This window comes from Rhincodon typus, chromosome 41 (genome assembly GCF_021869965.1).
Source record: "Rhincodon typus isolate 14 chromosome 41, sRhiTyp1.1, whole genome shotgun sequence".
NCBI classification, from domain to species: Eukaryota; Metazoa; Chordata; class Chondrichthyes; order Orectolobiformes; family Rhincodontidae; genus Rhincodon; species Rhincodon typus.
In genome coordinates, this window is record NC_063372.1 from 10,986,269 (window position 1) to 11,004,904 (window position 18,636).

General features: G+C 43.2%; 1 protein-coding gene across 1 annotated transcript in view; it reads left to right on the forward strand.

The window, feature by feature from the left end:
* marchf9 (E3 ubiquitin-protein ligase MARCHF9) overlaps window positions 1-18,636 on the forward strand; it is a 47,004-nt gene that overhangs the window by 16,842 nt on the left and 11,526 nt on the right. The window contains exon 2 of the mRNA XM_048618817.1: window positions 13,632-13,787. Coding sequence (XP_048474774.1) covers window positions 13,632-13,787 — 156 coding nt within the window. The remainder of the gene's footprint in view (window positions 1-13,631; window positions 13,788-18,636) is intronic.

Consider the following 18,636-nt stretch of genomic DNA (forward strand, 5'->3'; position numbering starts at 1 on the left):
TGCAAGAGGGATCTTGGGCTGCAAGTCCATAGCTCCATGAAAGTTGCAACACAAGTGGATAAGGTGGTAAAGAACGTGTATAGCATGCTTGCCTTCATCAGTCAGGGCATTGAGTATAAAAATGGGCAAGTTATGTTGCAGCTGTATAAGACTTTAGTTAGGCCACATTTTGAGTTCTGGTCACCACACCGTAGGAAGGATGTGGAGGCTTTGGAGAGGGTGTAAAAGAGGTTTACCAGGATGTTGCCTGGATTGGAGTGTAGTATACATCAGGAGAGGTTGGACAAGCTTGGATTGTTTATGCTAGAGTGTTGAAGGCTGAGGGGTGACTTGATAGAAGTATATAAAATGATGAGAGGCATGAATAGGGTGGATAGATAGAGTCTTTTTCCTAGGCTGGAAATGTCAAATACTAGGACATAATTTAAGGTGAGAGGGGAAAAGTTTTTTTTTTACACGGAGGGCTGTAGGTGCCTGGAATGCACTGCCAGGGCAGGTGGTAGAAACAGATACAACAGCAACATTTAAGAGGCATTTAAACAGGCAGTGAATAGAGGGATACAGACCATGTGCAGGCAGATAGGATTAGTTTAGAATGGCAAGGGCTCTTGTGGCGCAGTGATATCTGGGAACTGGATGCCCGGTTTCAAGTCCACCCTGCTCCAGAAGTGTGTATGAACATTTCTGAACAGGTTGATTAGAAAATAATAGAATGGCATCATGGTCAGCACAGACATGGTGGCTGAAGGGCCTGTGCTGTAATGTTCTATATTCTAAATGCAGATTGCTGCTGAGCCAGATCCAGTTCTCCAGGAACCATTGCTCAATTGCAAGCCTGGAATGAATGCCAGTGGTGAAGTGACAATGAGAAACACTGCAGTAAAGTGCAACATATTTACAAAAATGGCGTGCACAGCAATGTTATTGTCGTCACAAAGATGTCAGTTCATTCTGTGCCCCTCTGCTTGACTGCAGAAACTGTCCCTCTTTAAATCGTGCTGTGGATTGATTTCTGATGAGTGCTACATTTCTGCTCGTCATCCATCTAGAAAATGTTGTCTATCGCCAAACAATTGTCTCAATGATTTTCTGATAGATAGCAATTTAAGGCTTCATTTTGGAGCTGCGAATTTTCTGACAGATTCCAGTTTTGTTTCTTCTGCTTGTATTGATTCTCAGTGAACTGAAAAGGCAGGACTAGAGAATTAAATATAGATTATTTCTCTCCTGCCCACTGCGAATGCTTTGTTCAAATCTCCTGCCTGCTCAGCCCAGTTGGGTGAATTTTCTGATCAGTTGCCTTGACCCTTTCTAACGTGTGGTATGTTTTTTTTACGTTTGTATCTGCTCTCCACTGTGTAGAATTTGATGTTATTGAGACAAAGGCTCCAATGAAACTTGTTTCTTTCAGTCCAGAATGTGAAATGAGTCTGATTCCTGCACACAAAATTCAGCTCAATTGAGCGGGTTTGCAGCAGCAATTGTCTGGAAATCTAGATGTGCACTGGAGAGGAAATGTTTCACTGGGATCAGGCTGGGGGAATGTGATGTTTCACTGGACATCCCCGCAGAAGTATTTCCACACTGGACACCATTCAGGAGCACAAACCCTGGAAGGTTGACCTACCAACCTAGAAAACAAAGCTGTAGCACTTCCACCCCTCTGTTCCCCAGTCTCTCACCTTGATCACACCAGTTCAAATATCAGTTAGGAGTGTGATAGAATACTCCCCACTTGCCTGGATGGGTGCAGCTCCAACAACACCTGATAAGTTTAACACCATCCAGGACAAAGCATCCCGCTTGATTGGCACCACATCCACAAACATTCACTTCCTCCACCCTCAGTAGCAGCACATCTACAAGATGCACTGCAGAAATTCACCAAGGCTTCTTAGACAGCACCTTCCAAACCCATGACCACTTCCATCTAGAAAGACAAGATATATGGGAACTCCACCCCCTGCAAGTTCCCCTCCAAGCCGCTCACCATTCTGACTTGGAAATATATCGCTGTTCCTTCAGTGTTGCTGGGTCAAAATCCTGGAATTCCCTCCCTAAGGGGCATTATGGGTCTACCTACAGCACATGGACTGCAGCAGTTCAAGAAGCCAGCTCACCACCACCTTCTCAAGGACAACTAGGGACGGGCAATAAATGCTGGGCCCAGCCAGTGACACCCATGTTCCACGAAAGAATAAACAAGCTCCTTCAATGCAGACTGGTTTCCGATCATACGGGACACAGGTACTCACTGGCTGCTGAATGTACTTGCTGAATAAGCAGGGGTGGGGAGAGACCGTGGCAGTTTTAATATGGCTTCTGGCAGAAGACAGAAGGGATCCTTTTCCCATTTTTAATGTCAGTGCTTCAGAATGCTGACAGCTAGAGAGAAACATTCAGCATGGTGTACTGCACCCTGTAAGGGAATGACAGCAATAATATTTCAAGTGCACGAAGGTCAGCTCCAGACACAGATGGAAATCTAGGGAGGATGGGAGATGCTGACCCAGGGTGAAACAACAACATGTCCATATAGCACCTTGAACATACTGTAATAACCCAAGGTGCGTCAAAGGAACACACACATACATACACACACACAAAATGGGACCACCTAAGGAGACATTAGTGCAGATGACCCCATGTTTAGTCAAATAAGTAGGCTCTAAGGAGCCTCTTAAAATGAAGAGAGAGAGGACATTCCAGAGCTTAGGGCTTGGGGAAGGCATGCCTGCCAGTGGTAAAGCGATTTTAAAATCCAACGCTCAAATAATCAGAATTGCAGCAGTACATGTATCTGATGGCTATGGGGACTGGAGAAACTTGCAGGATGAGGAAATGGACGGAACTTCAGACGAAATATGAACATTATAAAAATACCAGGGACAACTCCCCTATTCAAAATACTACCATAGATTCTTTTAAATCCACCTGAGAGAGCAGGCAGGACCTCAGTTTAACATCTCATCCAAAAAAAAATCACGTCCACAGTGCGACACAGCGGGAATATCAGTGCGGATTAACATGCTGCAGTCTATGAGAATAAAACTCTCTTCTGGGTCTTGGGGAAGAAAAGGTCAGGGTGAGATCAGAGGCATCCCTGAAATGACTGACTTCAGACTGAAGCAAATGGAGGCACCCCTCTAACCCAGCAGGTGCGTCATGGAAACTTTTCTTGCTTGCAGGAACAGGGGTAATCAGGCTGGTGGTGAGTTGAGGGCTTTAACTGTTTGTTAATTGACCACTTAAGGGTTTAACTGCTGGTGAGTTGAGAAAGTCCCCAGTGGGCCTTCTTATCCAGCACTTAATTTCTCAGGTGTGAGAAGGGGACAAGTATCTTTCTAGGGCCAACTCACCCAATTACTTGCCCTTCTTACCACCTCCAATAAGAAGACAATTGCATGTGGTGCACCTTTGTATGCGTATGGTGCATGTTTCTGTCTATGAAGTGGTTTGTAAACAGTTATGTTGAAGGACCCCCTTTCAAATGCATTAGCAAGCACAGATGCTCCCCTCCCCGCCCAACCCCACATCTAAATTCTAACACTATATAATACTCTGAAGGGAATCAGTTAGCTGAGCTCCTCTACAATGGGGAAACAAAGCGTAGACTGGGTGACCACTTCGCAGAACACCTATGTCTGTCTGCAAAAAAGACCCTGAGCTTCCAGTTGCATGCCGTTTCAACACACCACCCTGTTTCTCTGTCTCAGGCTTGCTGCAGTTCTCTAGCGAAGCTCCGTGCAAGCTGGAAGAATGACACCTCATTTTCCACTTGGGAACTCTACAGCCTTCAGGACTCAATATCACGTTCAACAATTTCAGGGCTTGAGGCTATGTCTTTACCCCAACCCCCACACACCAGACCTTGTCATCACATGGGCTACTACCATGCACAACCCATTATCTGCAACCACTGGCCCTCATTGGCAGCTATTAATTCCCCCAGACTGACCTTTACCCACTCCTTTGTCTGTCCAACTGTTCTTCTCTCTCTTTGGGCTCTATCCCCACCTATCGTTCACTCCTTACCCCTTTCCCCACTCTATCTTCTGCATGTGAACTAATATTTTTCTAGCTACCATTGGTTCTGAGGAAGGGTCATTCGACCCAAAACGTTCTGATTTCTCTCCACAGGTGCTGCCAGACCTGCTGAGCTTTTCCAGCAATTTCTGTGTGTGTTTCTGATTTACAGCATTCGCAGTTCTTTTGGTTTTTGTTTTAGCTGAGCTGGTTAGGTGTCCAGTGTGTGATTTGGAATAATGCTAACAGCGCAGGTTCAATTTCCATTCTGGATGAGGCAGACCCGGAACCTGCCTCCATGCTCTGCCCTTAAGAGTGAAAGGCAATAGCAACCACCAAGGACAGAAACAGTTGGGAAGAGACCTCAGGACAAAGCATTAGCAGACAATGAGCTCTGGCTGCCACTACCTTGCCCACTCTCAATTATGGTGTCCTGGGTGGCCACTCTGTGCTGCAGATCTCCTGAAATGTCTCTGCAGACTCCAGTTTGAGAATCATTGGTCTATAGTGTGCATGGTATGTGTATGTGTACATGTAGATAGTGGTGTTGGAGCAGTTTTAGAACTGGCTTTCATATGTCAAGGAGTGTTAGGAACACACTCTCCTGGAAAACGTTCATTTGTTACTTCTTAATTCGATGTACTTTCCTTCATTTTGAAGTAAGTATTCTCTCCTAGAGTATGAAAGGATATTTTAATTACGCCAGAGAAAACTAATTAGATTTTCAAACTTTAAATGAGAGAAAAGAAGATAAATAAGAGTTCTGGTATTTTTGAGAATATGGTAAAACTATTTACAATCCTTTTGTGAAAAGTTTAAAAGAAAGGGGAGATTTGATCACTATTTGTTCATGTTCTTTCCTCCATTGCGGGAATGATGCACACTCCAGTTCTAAATTCCAATGTGACAACATCCGCTGACTTTTTTTCCTATTTGAAATGATATCAGCATAAGACTTAATTTTGCTGACATCACCTTCTTTGTTATTTTCTTAAGAATGTGATTGATTAGGGCATTTCAAAGCAATATGTGATTTTTCTGTTAGTGGCTTTGCTTAATAGCTGTAAATGTGAGATTAGAAAATGTCCAACATTCTTGACTACAAATCTCTATTCTAATACTAAAAAGTGAATTTGATGTGAGTTCACCCAGTCCAATTTAACAACTGTTTAAACATTACAAGAAACCTGCTACACTGATTGATTCCGCTATGTTGGACCAGACACATTTGATGTCTAGAGGCACACTGAGTGACACAGGAAGTAATACAAAGGTACCACAAGGACATCTCAGTTGTATGTTAACTGGAAGTGGATAGCCTCTTGCCTTCAAATCAGAAGACTGGGTTCAAGCCTCTTTCTATAATCAGGACTGACAATCCCCATGTAGTGCTGAGAAAGCATGCACCTTGAGAGGAGCAGTTCTGTGTTGTTGGAAGTTTGGATAAGACATTAAACTGAGGCCCAGTATGTCCTCTCAGGTGGATGCCACAGATCCAATGTGTCAGGAATCTTAGCTAGGAGTGCCATCGTACCTTTATGAATAGGATGGTGCTTTCTCAGAGAGCTTAGAGATTTCTGTTAGAGTCAGATATTTACTCTTCAGATGGCAGTTCACTCTCACACCGATTTTCAAAAACCCTCTTCTTATATACCCCCGACGACCTGTCAATTTTCTTATAATCGGATTTGTCCAAGGTTGTTAAAACGATCAGATTTAAATTCATTTGGTTTCCAATCTCTAAGTGCTTGGTTTAAATTAATTAGCTGATCTTCAAGCTCGTTGCCAAAACTTCAAAACAAGCTTAAAGTTTCCAATCACACAGCCAATTGATACATGTTTCAATTTCAGAACTGTCTGTACCTCTTCAGCTGCTTACAGATACATTTTCATTTAAGTCTCCAAGCTTAGAAAAGCACATGTCCTCTTAAAGGGACTATGCATTCTTCCCCCCTATCAGTTTTACAAACAAATTCTAACTTCCTGCCTTCCAATTTGCAAGTACACTACACAACTTCGAAACACCTCCCTCCTTAAGAAAAAAAAACCATCATTATGAAAAGATGGCTTTTTAAAAAATCTTAACACCATTATCACGAAATACATAGGTCAGTAATCTAGAGTTACATATTTCATACTAATTCTGCATATGTATATAATATTGGACTGATAGCATTCAATGCTTTATACACGTTTTTCTTCTAAACTCGCGATAACTTATCCACAGTAACATTTTTATGACTTGCAACATGTACAATCTGTAAATTAAATGCTTGTAACATAAGACTCCAATGAAATAGTCTCGTATTCTTGTCCTTTAAATCTTTCCAAAATGTTGATAGGGTTGTGGTTGGTATACACAACCGTCTCCGATATATTGTTTGTAACATAAACATTAACATGTTGCAAGGCCAGTGCCAAACTCAATAATTCTTTTTCAACAGTGGAGTATTTTCTCTGGTGGATATTGAGTTTCTTTGAAAAATGACCAATTGGCCTTTCAATTCCACCATCATCCTCCTGTATCAACACAGCTCCAACCCCTACGTCGCTAGCGTCAATAGCGACTTTAAAGGGTTTCAAGAAATTTGGTGTGACTAACACTGGTACGGTGGTTAACATGGCTTTTAAAATCTCAAATACCTCCTGGCATTGTCCTGTCCACCGAAATTTCATGTTCTGCTTTAGCAAATCTGTCAGCGGTGCTGGACGCTACTAAAGTTTGATACCAACTTCTGGTAGAATCCACTCAGTCTCAAAAAAAATCAAAGCACCTCTTTCTTCAAGGATGGTTGTGGAAATTCCTTGATGGCCTTCATCTTCACGTTCCTTGCGGTCATCCTTCTATGTCCGATATTGTGTCCCAAAAATGTCACTTCTGCCTTCGCAAATTCAATTTTTGCTAAATTTATGACCAGTTTTGCTTTCTGTAGTCTTTCAAAGAGCTCTGCCAGATGCACCATGTGATCTTTGCATCAATGGCTAAAGATTATTAAGTCATCTATATAGATGACACAATTAGTCAATCCTGCCACAACTCTGATCATAAGTCTTTGAAATGCAGCTGGTGCATTCTTCATTCCAAAGGGCATTAAGTTAAATTGATATAGTCCATTTGGGGTTACAAACGCAGAAACTTCTTTAACTCTCTCTGACATACGTACTTGCCAGTAACTGTGAAGTAGGTCTAACTTTGTGATGTAAGTGGCTTGTCCAACTTTTTCCATGCTGTCCTCCAGCTTTGGAATTGGGTATGAGTCTGATTTAGTTACAGCATTGACCTTCCGATAATCCATGCAAAGTTGTTGAGTACCATCAGGTTTAGGAACCAACACAATCGGTGAACTCCACTTGCTTTGACCTGGCTTAATGATGTCTTCTTGGAGCGTCGCTTCCACTTCCTTCTGTACCTGTGCTGCTTTGAGAGGATTAATCCTGTGGGGGTGTTGTTTTATCGGAACAGCATTCGCTACTTCAACCTCATGTACTATAATATTAATCCTCCCCATTCTATTCCGGCATATGCCCTCATATTGCTGCAACAAGCTTTTCAATTCAATTCTCTGTTCCTGAGACAGATAGCTCACTATCCTATCCCATTCTTTAAGGATTTCCTCATAATTTATTTTGAGGCACATCAAAATCCAAATCATCTGGATTTGATTCCTCAGTCTGAGTGGCAGTAACTAATATCTGTTCTCTGGTTCCCTGTCCCTGTCATTAAAGGTTTCAGGATATTCACATGACATACCCGATAATTTTTTTTTCTATCTGGCATCTTTACCAGATAATTCACCTGACTCAGCTTCTTCTGAATCTGATAGGGACCACTAAACCTCACTTTGAAGGGATCTCCTACCATTGGTAACAGCACCAATACTTCATCCCCACAGGTAAACGTACAAATTTTAGATTTCTTATCTGCTTCATGCTTCATTAGATGCTGTACCATCTTCAAATATTGTCTAGTTAATTCACCTTCTCTGTTTAATTTTTCTCTCACCTCAGATACATAATCCAACTGTGAGATCTCTGACTTTGGACCTATCAACTTTTCATTAATTAATTTTAAAGGCCCTCTTGCTTCGTGTCCAAATATCAATTCAAATGGAGTAAACTGAGTCAATTCATTCGGAGCATCTCTAATCACAAATAATATAAATGGGATACCTTTATCCCAATCATTTGGGTAATCCTGGCAATAAGCCCTTAGCATGGTCTTTAGGGTCAGATGCCACCTTTCCAATGCTCCCTGGGATTCAGGATGGTGCACCCATGATTTAAAGTGTTGGATGCCTAAACTATCCATGACCACCTTAAATTGTTTAGCAGTAAAATTGGACACTTGGTCTGATTGAATCTCCCTGGGTAGTCCATAACAGGTAAAGAAAGCAAGCAACTCCTCCACAACCTTTTTTGCCTTGACATTCCATAATGGAATTGCCTCCGGAAACCTGGTAGACACATCCATTATGGTTAGCAAATACTGGTTCCCACTTTTGGTTTTAGGGAGGGGACCTACACAATTAATCATAAGCCACGTGAAAGGTTCTTCAAATATGGGAATTGGCATCAAAGGTGCTGGTTTTGTTACTGCCTGTGGCTTTCCTATCATTTGACATGTATGACAGGTATGGCAACATTCAACCACATCCTTATGTAATCCAGGCCAATAGAAATGCTTCTGTATCTTAGCCTGAGTCTTCCTCACTCCTAGATGACCTCCTACAGGTAATTTGCGTGCTACCCACAATACTTCTTGTCTGTATTCTACCAGCAACACAATCTGGTGAACTTCTGCCCATTTTTCCTCTGCACTAACCTGCTGCTGTCTGAATTTTCACCTTAGGCTCCTATCCTTAATAACATTTGGGAATACATTCGGATTCCTTTACTGAGTAGGCTTTATCATATAAATCTTTTATTGTCTCATCTTTTTGTTTTAACTCTATTAGTCTTTCAGAACTAAACACCTCTGCCTGATCCACTACCTGTTCAGGTTTTTCCTTTACCATTTCATTAAACAGGGTGTCAGCTAAGTGGACCTCAACTCCTTCGTCTTTCTCTTTGGTTTTCCCTTCTTGCTTTAACTTATGACTGTGGAATCTTGTCACCACACAGTCTGGAAAAATTCCAGGGTATTTTTCTTTTAACTCCTCAGTTCCTTGGTTTTCCTTTGGCTTCTCCATTACAAGGGGCATCACTCTCACCTTTGTCCCTGCTAGGTTGTTTCCAAGAACAAACTGTATTCCTGGAATAGACACTTTCTCAATCACTCCCACTGTCACTTCCCCAATCTTAATTGGACTTTCCAGCCTTATCTTACACAGGGGAATGCTAAATCTCTCTCCATTTATTCCACAGATTATCACTCTCTCGGGTAACATTTCAGAAGGGGTGCAGATACTTTCATCTCTTACCATTAGGGACTGATCAGCTCCCATATCTCTCAATATTTTAACTGCTTTACCTTCTCCCTCTGTTCTTCCTGAGTAAACCTTACCCACAGAGGTGAAGTCTTTGTAGAGATCGAGCACCATCTCACTATCCAGCCCGTGATGAGGTTGTGCACTCTCCTGCAGCTCCTCGAATTCTATTGGGATTTCCTTCACTACCTTAACTAATCTCACTGGTTTAGCATCTTTTATCACATCCTTTTTCCCAGGGCCTTTCTTAAACCACCAGCACTGTGACTTTATGCATCCCCCTCTATTACAGTGTCAATACCTGAGGCCTTTCACCTCCTTTTCACCCTCTTGGATTCTTCATGTGATAAACTGTTCCCGGTATGATATACCTTTTGTCTCTCATTGAAGGATCTCCCTTTTTCCCAATTTCTATCCCTCACGAAGTGAAATTGCTGTTGGGAGCTAGGTTTCAATTTATGCACTAATGCATATTCATCTGCCATCTCTGCAGCTCTTCTCACTGTTTGAACTTTCTGTTCCTCAACATGAGTTCTTATCACTTCTGGAAGTGAATTTTTAAACTCCTCCAGCAAAATAATCTCTCTAAGATCCCAGACTCGAGCCCCCAGTCTTTTAGGAAAGGGAGTTTGAACCCCTCTGATAATTAAAATCAAAATACAAGCCCCCAATATTATGGTGGGAGTACAGGTCCCCTTCTAATAATTAAATCCGAAACACCCAGAGAAGCTTGCCTCACCTCATCTAATCTGTTAAAAAGGAGTGGTTAAATGAAAGAAAATCCCTGATATTCACTTTATAAGCAATAAATAACAATTTATTTATTTAACCCTAACAGTGAACATATTAACAGAACTACTAACAAATCGAACAATTCTCCCTTAAGTACTAACTATTCCATAGCTGAACAAAATTCTACTGGTATGCTGCTCCAATAAACACAAGTCCCACTTGTATAAGCTCAAGTAATAATTAAAATAAATTAAAGCTTAGACTCTCAAAAGTACAGAGATAACAAGGTGTATAGCTGGATGAACACAGCAGGCCAAGCAGCATCAGAGGAGCAAGAAAGCTGACGTTTCGGATCGAGACCCTTCTTCAGAAAATTCTCCAGCATTGGCAGTTCCTACTATCTCTCAAAAGTACGGCCAGGTTAAGTCTTTCGGAATGTTCTTTGCCTTCTCCGCTGATCCTTCTGTCAGGAATGCTTTCTCTATGAATTCTTCTGTCAGGAGTCTTAGCTAGGAGTGCCGTGGTACCTTTATGTATAGACGGTGATTTCTCAGAGAGCTTAAAGATTTCTGTGAGAGCCAGATATTTACTCTTCAGATGGCAGTTCACTCTCACACCGATTTTCAAAAGCCCTCCTATATACTCCCAATGACCTGTCAATTTTCTTATCATAGAATTAGTCCGAGGTTGTCAAAACCATCAGATTTAAATTCATTTGGTTTCCAATCTCTAAGTGCTTGGTTTAAATGAATTGGCTGATCTTCAAGCTCATTGCCAAAACATCAAAACAAGCCTAAGGTTTCCAATCACACAGCCAACTGATACTTGTTTCAATTTCAGAACTGTCTGTACCTCTTCAGCTGCTTACAGACACATTTTGTTTAAATCTCCAAGCTTAGAAAAGTGCATCACCTCTTGAAGGGACTACGCATTCACCCCCCTATCATTTTTACAAACAAATTCTAACTTCCTGCCTTCCAATTCACAAGTACTTTACATAACTTTGCAACACATGGCATTATTGCATGCACAATAATGGAGTTTTCCTTGGTGTCCTGTGCAACGTTTATCATCAAATGCTTATGTAGTACTGCCACAACAGGGACATCTGTGCAATAATGTGGAAAATTGCTTTATAATAACCTGCCGCTGACGCTCAGTTTGGTTTCTGCCAAGGCCACTTTGCTGCTGAGTCATTTGCAGCCTTGGTTCAAACATGGACGGAAGAGCTGAAATCCAGAGTTGAAGTGAGAGTGACTGCCATTTTTGACTGAGTGTGGCATTAAGGAGTCCTAGCAACACTAGAGTCAATCGGAATTAGGGACAATTCTCCATTGGGTGGGGTCATACATGGCACAAAGCAACATGTTGGTGGATCTTGAAGGTCAGTCACCTCGGCTTCAAGATGTCTGTGCAGGAGTTCCTCAGGATAGTGTCCTAGGCCCAACCATCTTCAGCTGCTTCATCATTGACTTTCCCTCCATCATAAGGTCAGAAATGGGGATTGTCGCCAATGATTGCACATGTTCAGCACCATTCGCGACTCCTCAGATACTGAAGCAGCACATATTCATGTGCAGCAAGACTTGGACAATATCCATAAGTACTGGGCACTGACATTTCCAGCCAGAAAGAGAATCTAACCATTTTAATACCATTGAATGTCAAGGGCAATCACTGAATCCCTTATCCTCAATGCCCTGGGGCCTACCATTGAACAGAAACTAAACTGGACTTGCCATATAAATTTTCTGAAGAAGGGTCCAGACCCGAAACATCAGCTTTCCTGCTCCTCTGATGCTGCTTGGCCTGCTGTGTTCATCAAGCTCTACACCTTGTTATCTTTGCCATATAAATGCTGTGGCTACAGGTGCAGGTCAGAGGCTAGGAATTCTGCAGCAAATAATTAATCTCCTGACTCCTTAAAACCTGTCTATCATCTACACGGCACAAGTCAGGAATGTGATGGAATACTCCCACTAGTTCCTACTATCTCTGAGTGAGTTATATTTCAAAGTACTTCTTTGCCTTGGGACATCTTGAAATTGTAAAAGGAGTTATATAAATGGAAGTTCATTAGACCACATTTACGAGTAACAAAACAATGGGTTTCAAGGTTATCAGGTGTTCCCAGCAATTGTTTATAAAGAAATGAGCCATGGTTTGGCAGTGATACCCTCTCCTTTCAACAGAAGTGCAATTGGGACTGGGAAAAATAGGAGGAATTCATAGTCTAAAGGCAAGCAATGAAAATAACCATTTGGTGAGATCTATAACTAACCGAGGTAATTGGATCACAAAGAAAAGCACTGGGCCTCAGCCTGAGAATATATTTTATAACTTTTTACATGGAGGTGCCTGCAAATATACAAGTGCTACAGTCAGTCAGAGATTTTTGTTTGATCACTACCCAGTGATCTCCCACCCTGTTTGAAAAATTTATTGTGTGTCTAGACTTTGGATAATATTGGCATCTGACTGGGCTGCAATGCAGGTCACGCTTGAACAGCCTGGCAAACCTCACTGGGCTCACACATGAAGATGTCAATTTCATAGGATACCTGGAGGGCTTTTGTATCCCAGAAGGAGTCACACTGGGGGGCTGAGGCAGTGGGGAAGGTGTTTGACTAGAATACATCTCATTAAAAAAGAACGGATCAAGGAAAGCATGTGGCTCGATGTGAGTTCTTGTTAAATAAATTTTTTTTAAACATAGTGTGAAAATAACAGGGCTGTTGCGATTCAGAATCCCTGTGGGGATGTCATCTGTAATTGTGCCATCTAGAATGGATAATAATAGACTCTGTGTATGTGTGGGCTGTGTTATCGCAGTTGATGTGGATCTGTGTGCACTGAGACATGTTGGAGATGACAGGAGCAACATAGTTCATCTCCACATCAAAAAAGAACCAAATAGAAATTCTTAACCATTGGATAGATCAATGCATGTATCAAGCGTGGCTCATGCATCCAACTCCAGAAGTTTGAGCCCCAAATCCAGGCAGCCATGACCAGTGCAGTATTCAGAGAGTGCTGCGTTGTCAGTGGTGCTGTCTTTTAGATGAAACGTTGAGCCAAGGTTCTGTCTGCCTTCTCTGCCTGGTGTAAATGAATCCATGGTACCACTGGAAGAGCAGCGGAGGAGTTCTCACTGATGTCTTGGCCAATATTTGTCCTTCAATAAAAAAAGTAAATCGCATTGCTGTTTGTGCAAATTGGCTGCCACATTTCGGGGAGTTTTGAACAGTGATTGCACTTCAAAAATATTTCACTGGCTATAAAGAGCTTTGGTTTGTGTTGAGGTCACAAAAGGCATGATATGACTGAAAGTTTGTTCTTTAAATGCGTGTGACTTCCTGTGTACAGCACCTATATGGAGACTATCCACTTTTCTCCCAACTTCCCTAATACATGTGTTTAACGTGCTATTTATGATCTATTTTGCAGGGTGATTTACTGAGCCCTTGTCGGTGTGACGGTTCCGTGCGCTGCACTCACCAGCCGTGCCTAATCCGCTGGATCAGCGAGCGAGGCTCATGGAGCTGCGAGCTATGTTACTTTAAATACCAGGTCCTGGCAATCAGCACCAAAAATCCCCTGCAGGTCAGTTGCAGATATCCACTGACATGGGGAAGTAGGGCAGGAGAAATGTACCTTGGATGTGTTTTGTTTTCCTGTTGAGTTGTAGTCTCCTGCTTGGCCTCTCCATGACAGATCACCCAGCCCCCAGTTTGAGTGGGAATGCATAATAGTCCCTGCCAGTGCTTCAAGGCTGGCAGATGGTGTATAAGCCACTTCATAATGTTCCAATGCTTTTTCCTCGGGGTTGGTGAATCATGCTACAGGAGGCTCTACTGCCTCCTGGTGGCTATTTCCTGTAGTACTGGCAAACTGACAGTCCAGTGTGAAGAATGAGGGATAGATTTTTTTTTAAGAAAAGGAGGTAGGGTAATTACTGAAATACCTCATAAAGGTTGCCATCTATTGAAGCTCCAGAGCATTGTGCTGCCCAGTCACAAACCCTTTAGTGCCAAGCACTGTGCCCATGCCATGCTGGTGGCAGCTATTATTTACTACAGGAAAGCCAATAATGTGAATAGATAGAAAACAAATATACACCCCCAACCTTCCTTATTATCAAACGCTGCTGTGGGTCATTAATTCTGATTTCAGCAACACTTTCCTTTTGAATTCCTCCTTCCACAAAGAAAGGTGTCAGTGCCTTCAGGAAAACAGCAGGCAGAAGAAGCTGATAGGAAGGTACTGATTCTTATATAGCACCGTTTCAAACCTACTGGAGAAAGAATTTATTCAGGAAGAGTCAAAATGATGACAGGCTTTTAATTTAAAAAAGACCCCACCTCCTAACTGCTGAGAATGTGTCCTCACCTCCTACACTTCCCAATCTTGAGAATAGAGATAGTGAAGCCTCCTCCACACTCTAAGCCTAATGAAAACGTTTTCTCCACACCGACACTCAGGTATGGTGTGAACCCAGAGCAGGTTTGGCACAGACACAGCAGCAAAAGAGACTGAGACGTCCTCCCCCAGAGGAGTCTGGCTCCACACATTCTTTCTCACTCTGACTCCAGATTGACGTCAACGTGTTGTGTGAGTGAGCAGTGCACCAATTTTGCACTGATGTCATAGCTGTTCTGTGAATGTTGGACCAAGATGGATGGACATACAAGCTTACAACCAGAACACCTACATAGTAACAGAGATGGGAGGGATTCAGAGACTGTTGTGTCTGTGGCTTTTCGCAGGAGTCTGCAGGAAATCCGCAGTCATTTTGTACTCTCCTAAGTTTTGAACCTTCTCCCCTACTTTTAATTTGGAGCCTGGCATAAATTTTCTCGGGCACCAGCCGCCCTCAGGTACCTCATTTCCTTGCTTGTTTTTTTCGTTGTGAGCCTGCATAGCAAAGCTCAGTGGGTTGTTCACCCCTAGATGGCATCATAGCCAAGCCTGATCCTGTTGGCATCTCAGCATCTGTACACCTAAACTTTCCAGCAAAGGTGGTGGTGATTGGGGGAGGGGTGGAGAGGAGGAGGAGGAGGTGCTGGTGGTAGCGATGGTGGTGGAAAGTTGATGAATATTTTTAAAAATCCAGAGCAGCACCCACTCTTATTCCTTCTTAACCAATATTGCTGGGGACCATTGCAGGACCTCAGCTTCTGCACCGGCTTCCTCCCTGAAGTAAACCATCTCTTTCGCTTAGAGGAGTCTTGTGTCTGGCATTAGCATTCCTGATGCCATTTAACCCTCCCCGCCTGGTGTGGAGTCTTCTCCCCATTAGCAAATCTGCCGGAGCGATCCCGGTAGTTGCATGAGGGGTGGTCCGATAATCAAATGGGAACTGGGACAGTCTGGTATTGAGTGAAGCTGTAGGCTGTTTCTTTAAGCCTGCCTTCAAAGTTTGGACTGTTTTACCCGCCAGACCATTGGATGATGGATGGTACGGAGCTGTCCTTACATGCCAAATGCCATTTGGCTTTAGGAAATACTTGAATTCCCTGCTGGTAAATGATGGGCCATTGTCTGTGACCAACACTTCCCGGAGTCCATGTATTGCAACAGACGCATGCAGTTTTTCTCTCGGTGTCCCCTGGTTTGACTAATAAACTCTGTGCACGTCCAAGCACTTTGAGTAGATATCCACAATGACTAAGAACATAGAGCCCATGAAAGGACCTCCATTGTGGTCGTGTAACTGAGTCTAGGGTTTACCCGGCTGTTCCCATGAATGTGGGGAATTGCTGGCAGTAACTTTTGTCTTTGTTGGCACTCTAGGCACTGCCCCACCAATGCGGACATGTCTGCATCCAATCCTGGCCACCAGACATAACTTCTCGCTAATGTCTTCATTTTGGAAACCCTGGATGATCCAGGTGGAGTTCAGCCAGTATCTGGTGGTGACCTTTACTTGGGACAATCACTCTTGCTCCCCATAATAATATGCCGTCCTCTATGGTGATCTGGTCTCTCTGGGTCCAGAAAGGTTTCAGTTCTGGTGGTGATGGCCCTTTTGTTTCTCCCATCACCACCAGCTGTTTTAGTTTTGCCAGCTCTGGATCCAGAAAGTTTAAAACCAGAATGGACTCTTCCAGTGGTGTCACTACTGGTAGTGTATCTGCCAACTGGAGGTGGCTCAAAGCATCCACATTTGCAACTTGGCCTCCCGGATGGTGTTCCAACTTGTAATTGTATGCACTTAGAATGAGAGCCCACCACCTGAACTTGACATGAAGCTACAGGCGACCTGGTGTAGCCCTAGCAGGGATTTGTGGTCTGTTACTTTTACAAATTTATGCCTGTAAAGGTATTGGTGGAACTTTCTCACACCAAAGATGACCGCCAAACCTTTCTTCTCTAGCCAGGCTTGTTTGCACTCTGCATCAGCCAGAGTCCGGGAAGCATACACTATCAGGCGTTCCTCTCCATTGGGCCATCTGTGAGCCAACACTACCCCGAAACCGTATGGGGAGCCGTCGCCAGCACTAGATCTCGCTTGGGATCGTAGTATGCCAACACCTTACACAATGATAGCTGCTGCTCCACTTCCCTAAAGGCTCCATCTTGACTATGAGACCATTTCCAAGGCTGACGCTTTTTCAACAGCAGATATAAAGGTGTCAGGGTGGAGGCCAGGTTATGTATGAACTTTCCATAATAATTCACCAATCCAAGGAAATACCTAAGCTCCAGTACAGACATGGAAGCCGGGGCACCTTTGATCTCCCTCACTTTATCTTCCAACAGGCGTAACCCAGTCTTGTTGACTCTGTAGCCCAAGGAGGTCACTTGGGGTGCCTAGAACACACACTTTGCCCTTCTTAGTGATACGCCTGCCTTGGAGAAACCTCGAAGGACCAAGGCCAAGTTCTTAGGTGCTCTTTATTGGTCTTCCCTGTTATTAGCACCTCATCCAGATAAATGGCAATCTGGGGTAGACCTTGTAAAATGTTCTTCATCATCCGCGGCAAATGGCACAGGCTGATGATATCCCAAATGGCAGTCTCATATATTGGTACAAACCCTTATGGTTATTAATTGTAGCATACTTCTGGGAATCCTCATTTAACCAAAATTGCAAGTACACATGGCTCATGTCCAGCTTCGTGAAGATAGCCCCCTGCCAGCGTGGTGTAGATGCCCTTTATGCGAGGGACTGGGTATTCATCCAGCTGTGAGAAGTGGTTTACCGTTTGTTTAAGATCCCCACAAAGGCGAACTGACCCATCGGGCTTCACAATCGGGACCACCGGTACTGCCCATTCTGCAAACTGGACTGGTTTGATGATTCTTTTGTTTCCCAGCCTCCTGATTTCTGCCTCTACCTGTTCCTGTGAGGCAAATGGCACTGCGTGGGCCTTACAGAATCGTGGAATTGTTTCTTAGTCAACATGCAAGGTGGCCTTGGCTCCTTTGATAGTCCCGAGAACTTCCTGAAAGACCTCCGAGTATTTAATTAGGTCTTCACTCAGGCAGCCATTTTCTAATCGAAAAATGTTGAGCCAACCTAGGTGAATCTTTCTCAACCAATTTCACCCCATCAAGCTTGGGCCCGAGCCTTTTACTATAATCAGTGGTAATTGAACCAGCTGCTGCTCATACGAGACTAGAACCAAAGTTGTACCCGTAATCTGTAAAAATTACCCAGTATAGGTTCTCAGACTGGCTGAGTCTTATGCAAACTTAAGGGTTGGAGTCCAGAACGAATTTTGTTAAAGACTGGTTCAGTAATCACTGATGCAGGCGCATCAGTACTAGAACCGGGTGACCATTTAATCAGACATTTATTTTGATTAGTTCTGATTTGGATGTTGCTAAGCAATTTTAACTATTCCAAACCAGATGTAGGTGGACTTTCCAGGGTTTTCACTCTCCTGGATACTGGCCTATGAGTTTTCTGACTTAGTTCAAGCCTAGTGGGACTCCTTTGCTGTCTCGAGTCAGCATACTGGCAGCAACCACAATGGTTTGCTGGCCCAGATCCTGAAGAAAAGTCTAACCGTTTGGCCTAGGCTTGCCTTTGTTTTGGGGTTTTGCTGTGGGCTGTCTTAGAGTTCCTCTGTTTAGGATATGTCCTGAGTGAGGCTATGCAATTACATTCATTCAAGTGATGTTCCTCAAGGTCAGTCAGCTTGGCAAGGGTGTCCACTTCCATTAGTGTATACCCTGTAAATCTCATTCTCCACTTGCCACATTTTCTAATGACAAAACCAGTTGTAGTGCCTGTTGAAGTCCAGTTGGGCTTCAACTAGTAGGTGCTTTTGCATGGTTACATCATTAGTCCCACATACCAAAAGGTCTCTCAGCATCTCATTAAGGGTTAAACCAAAGTCACATGCCAGTTGTCTTAACCTAGTCAAAAATCCCAACACAGATTCCCCGGTTCTGAAACTGCTGAGTAAAACGGATAGCATCTCAGAAGTAGAGGAGACTTAGG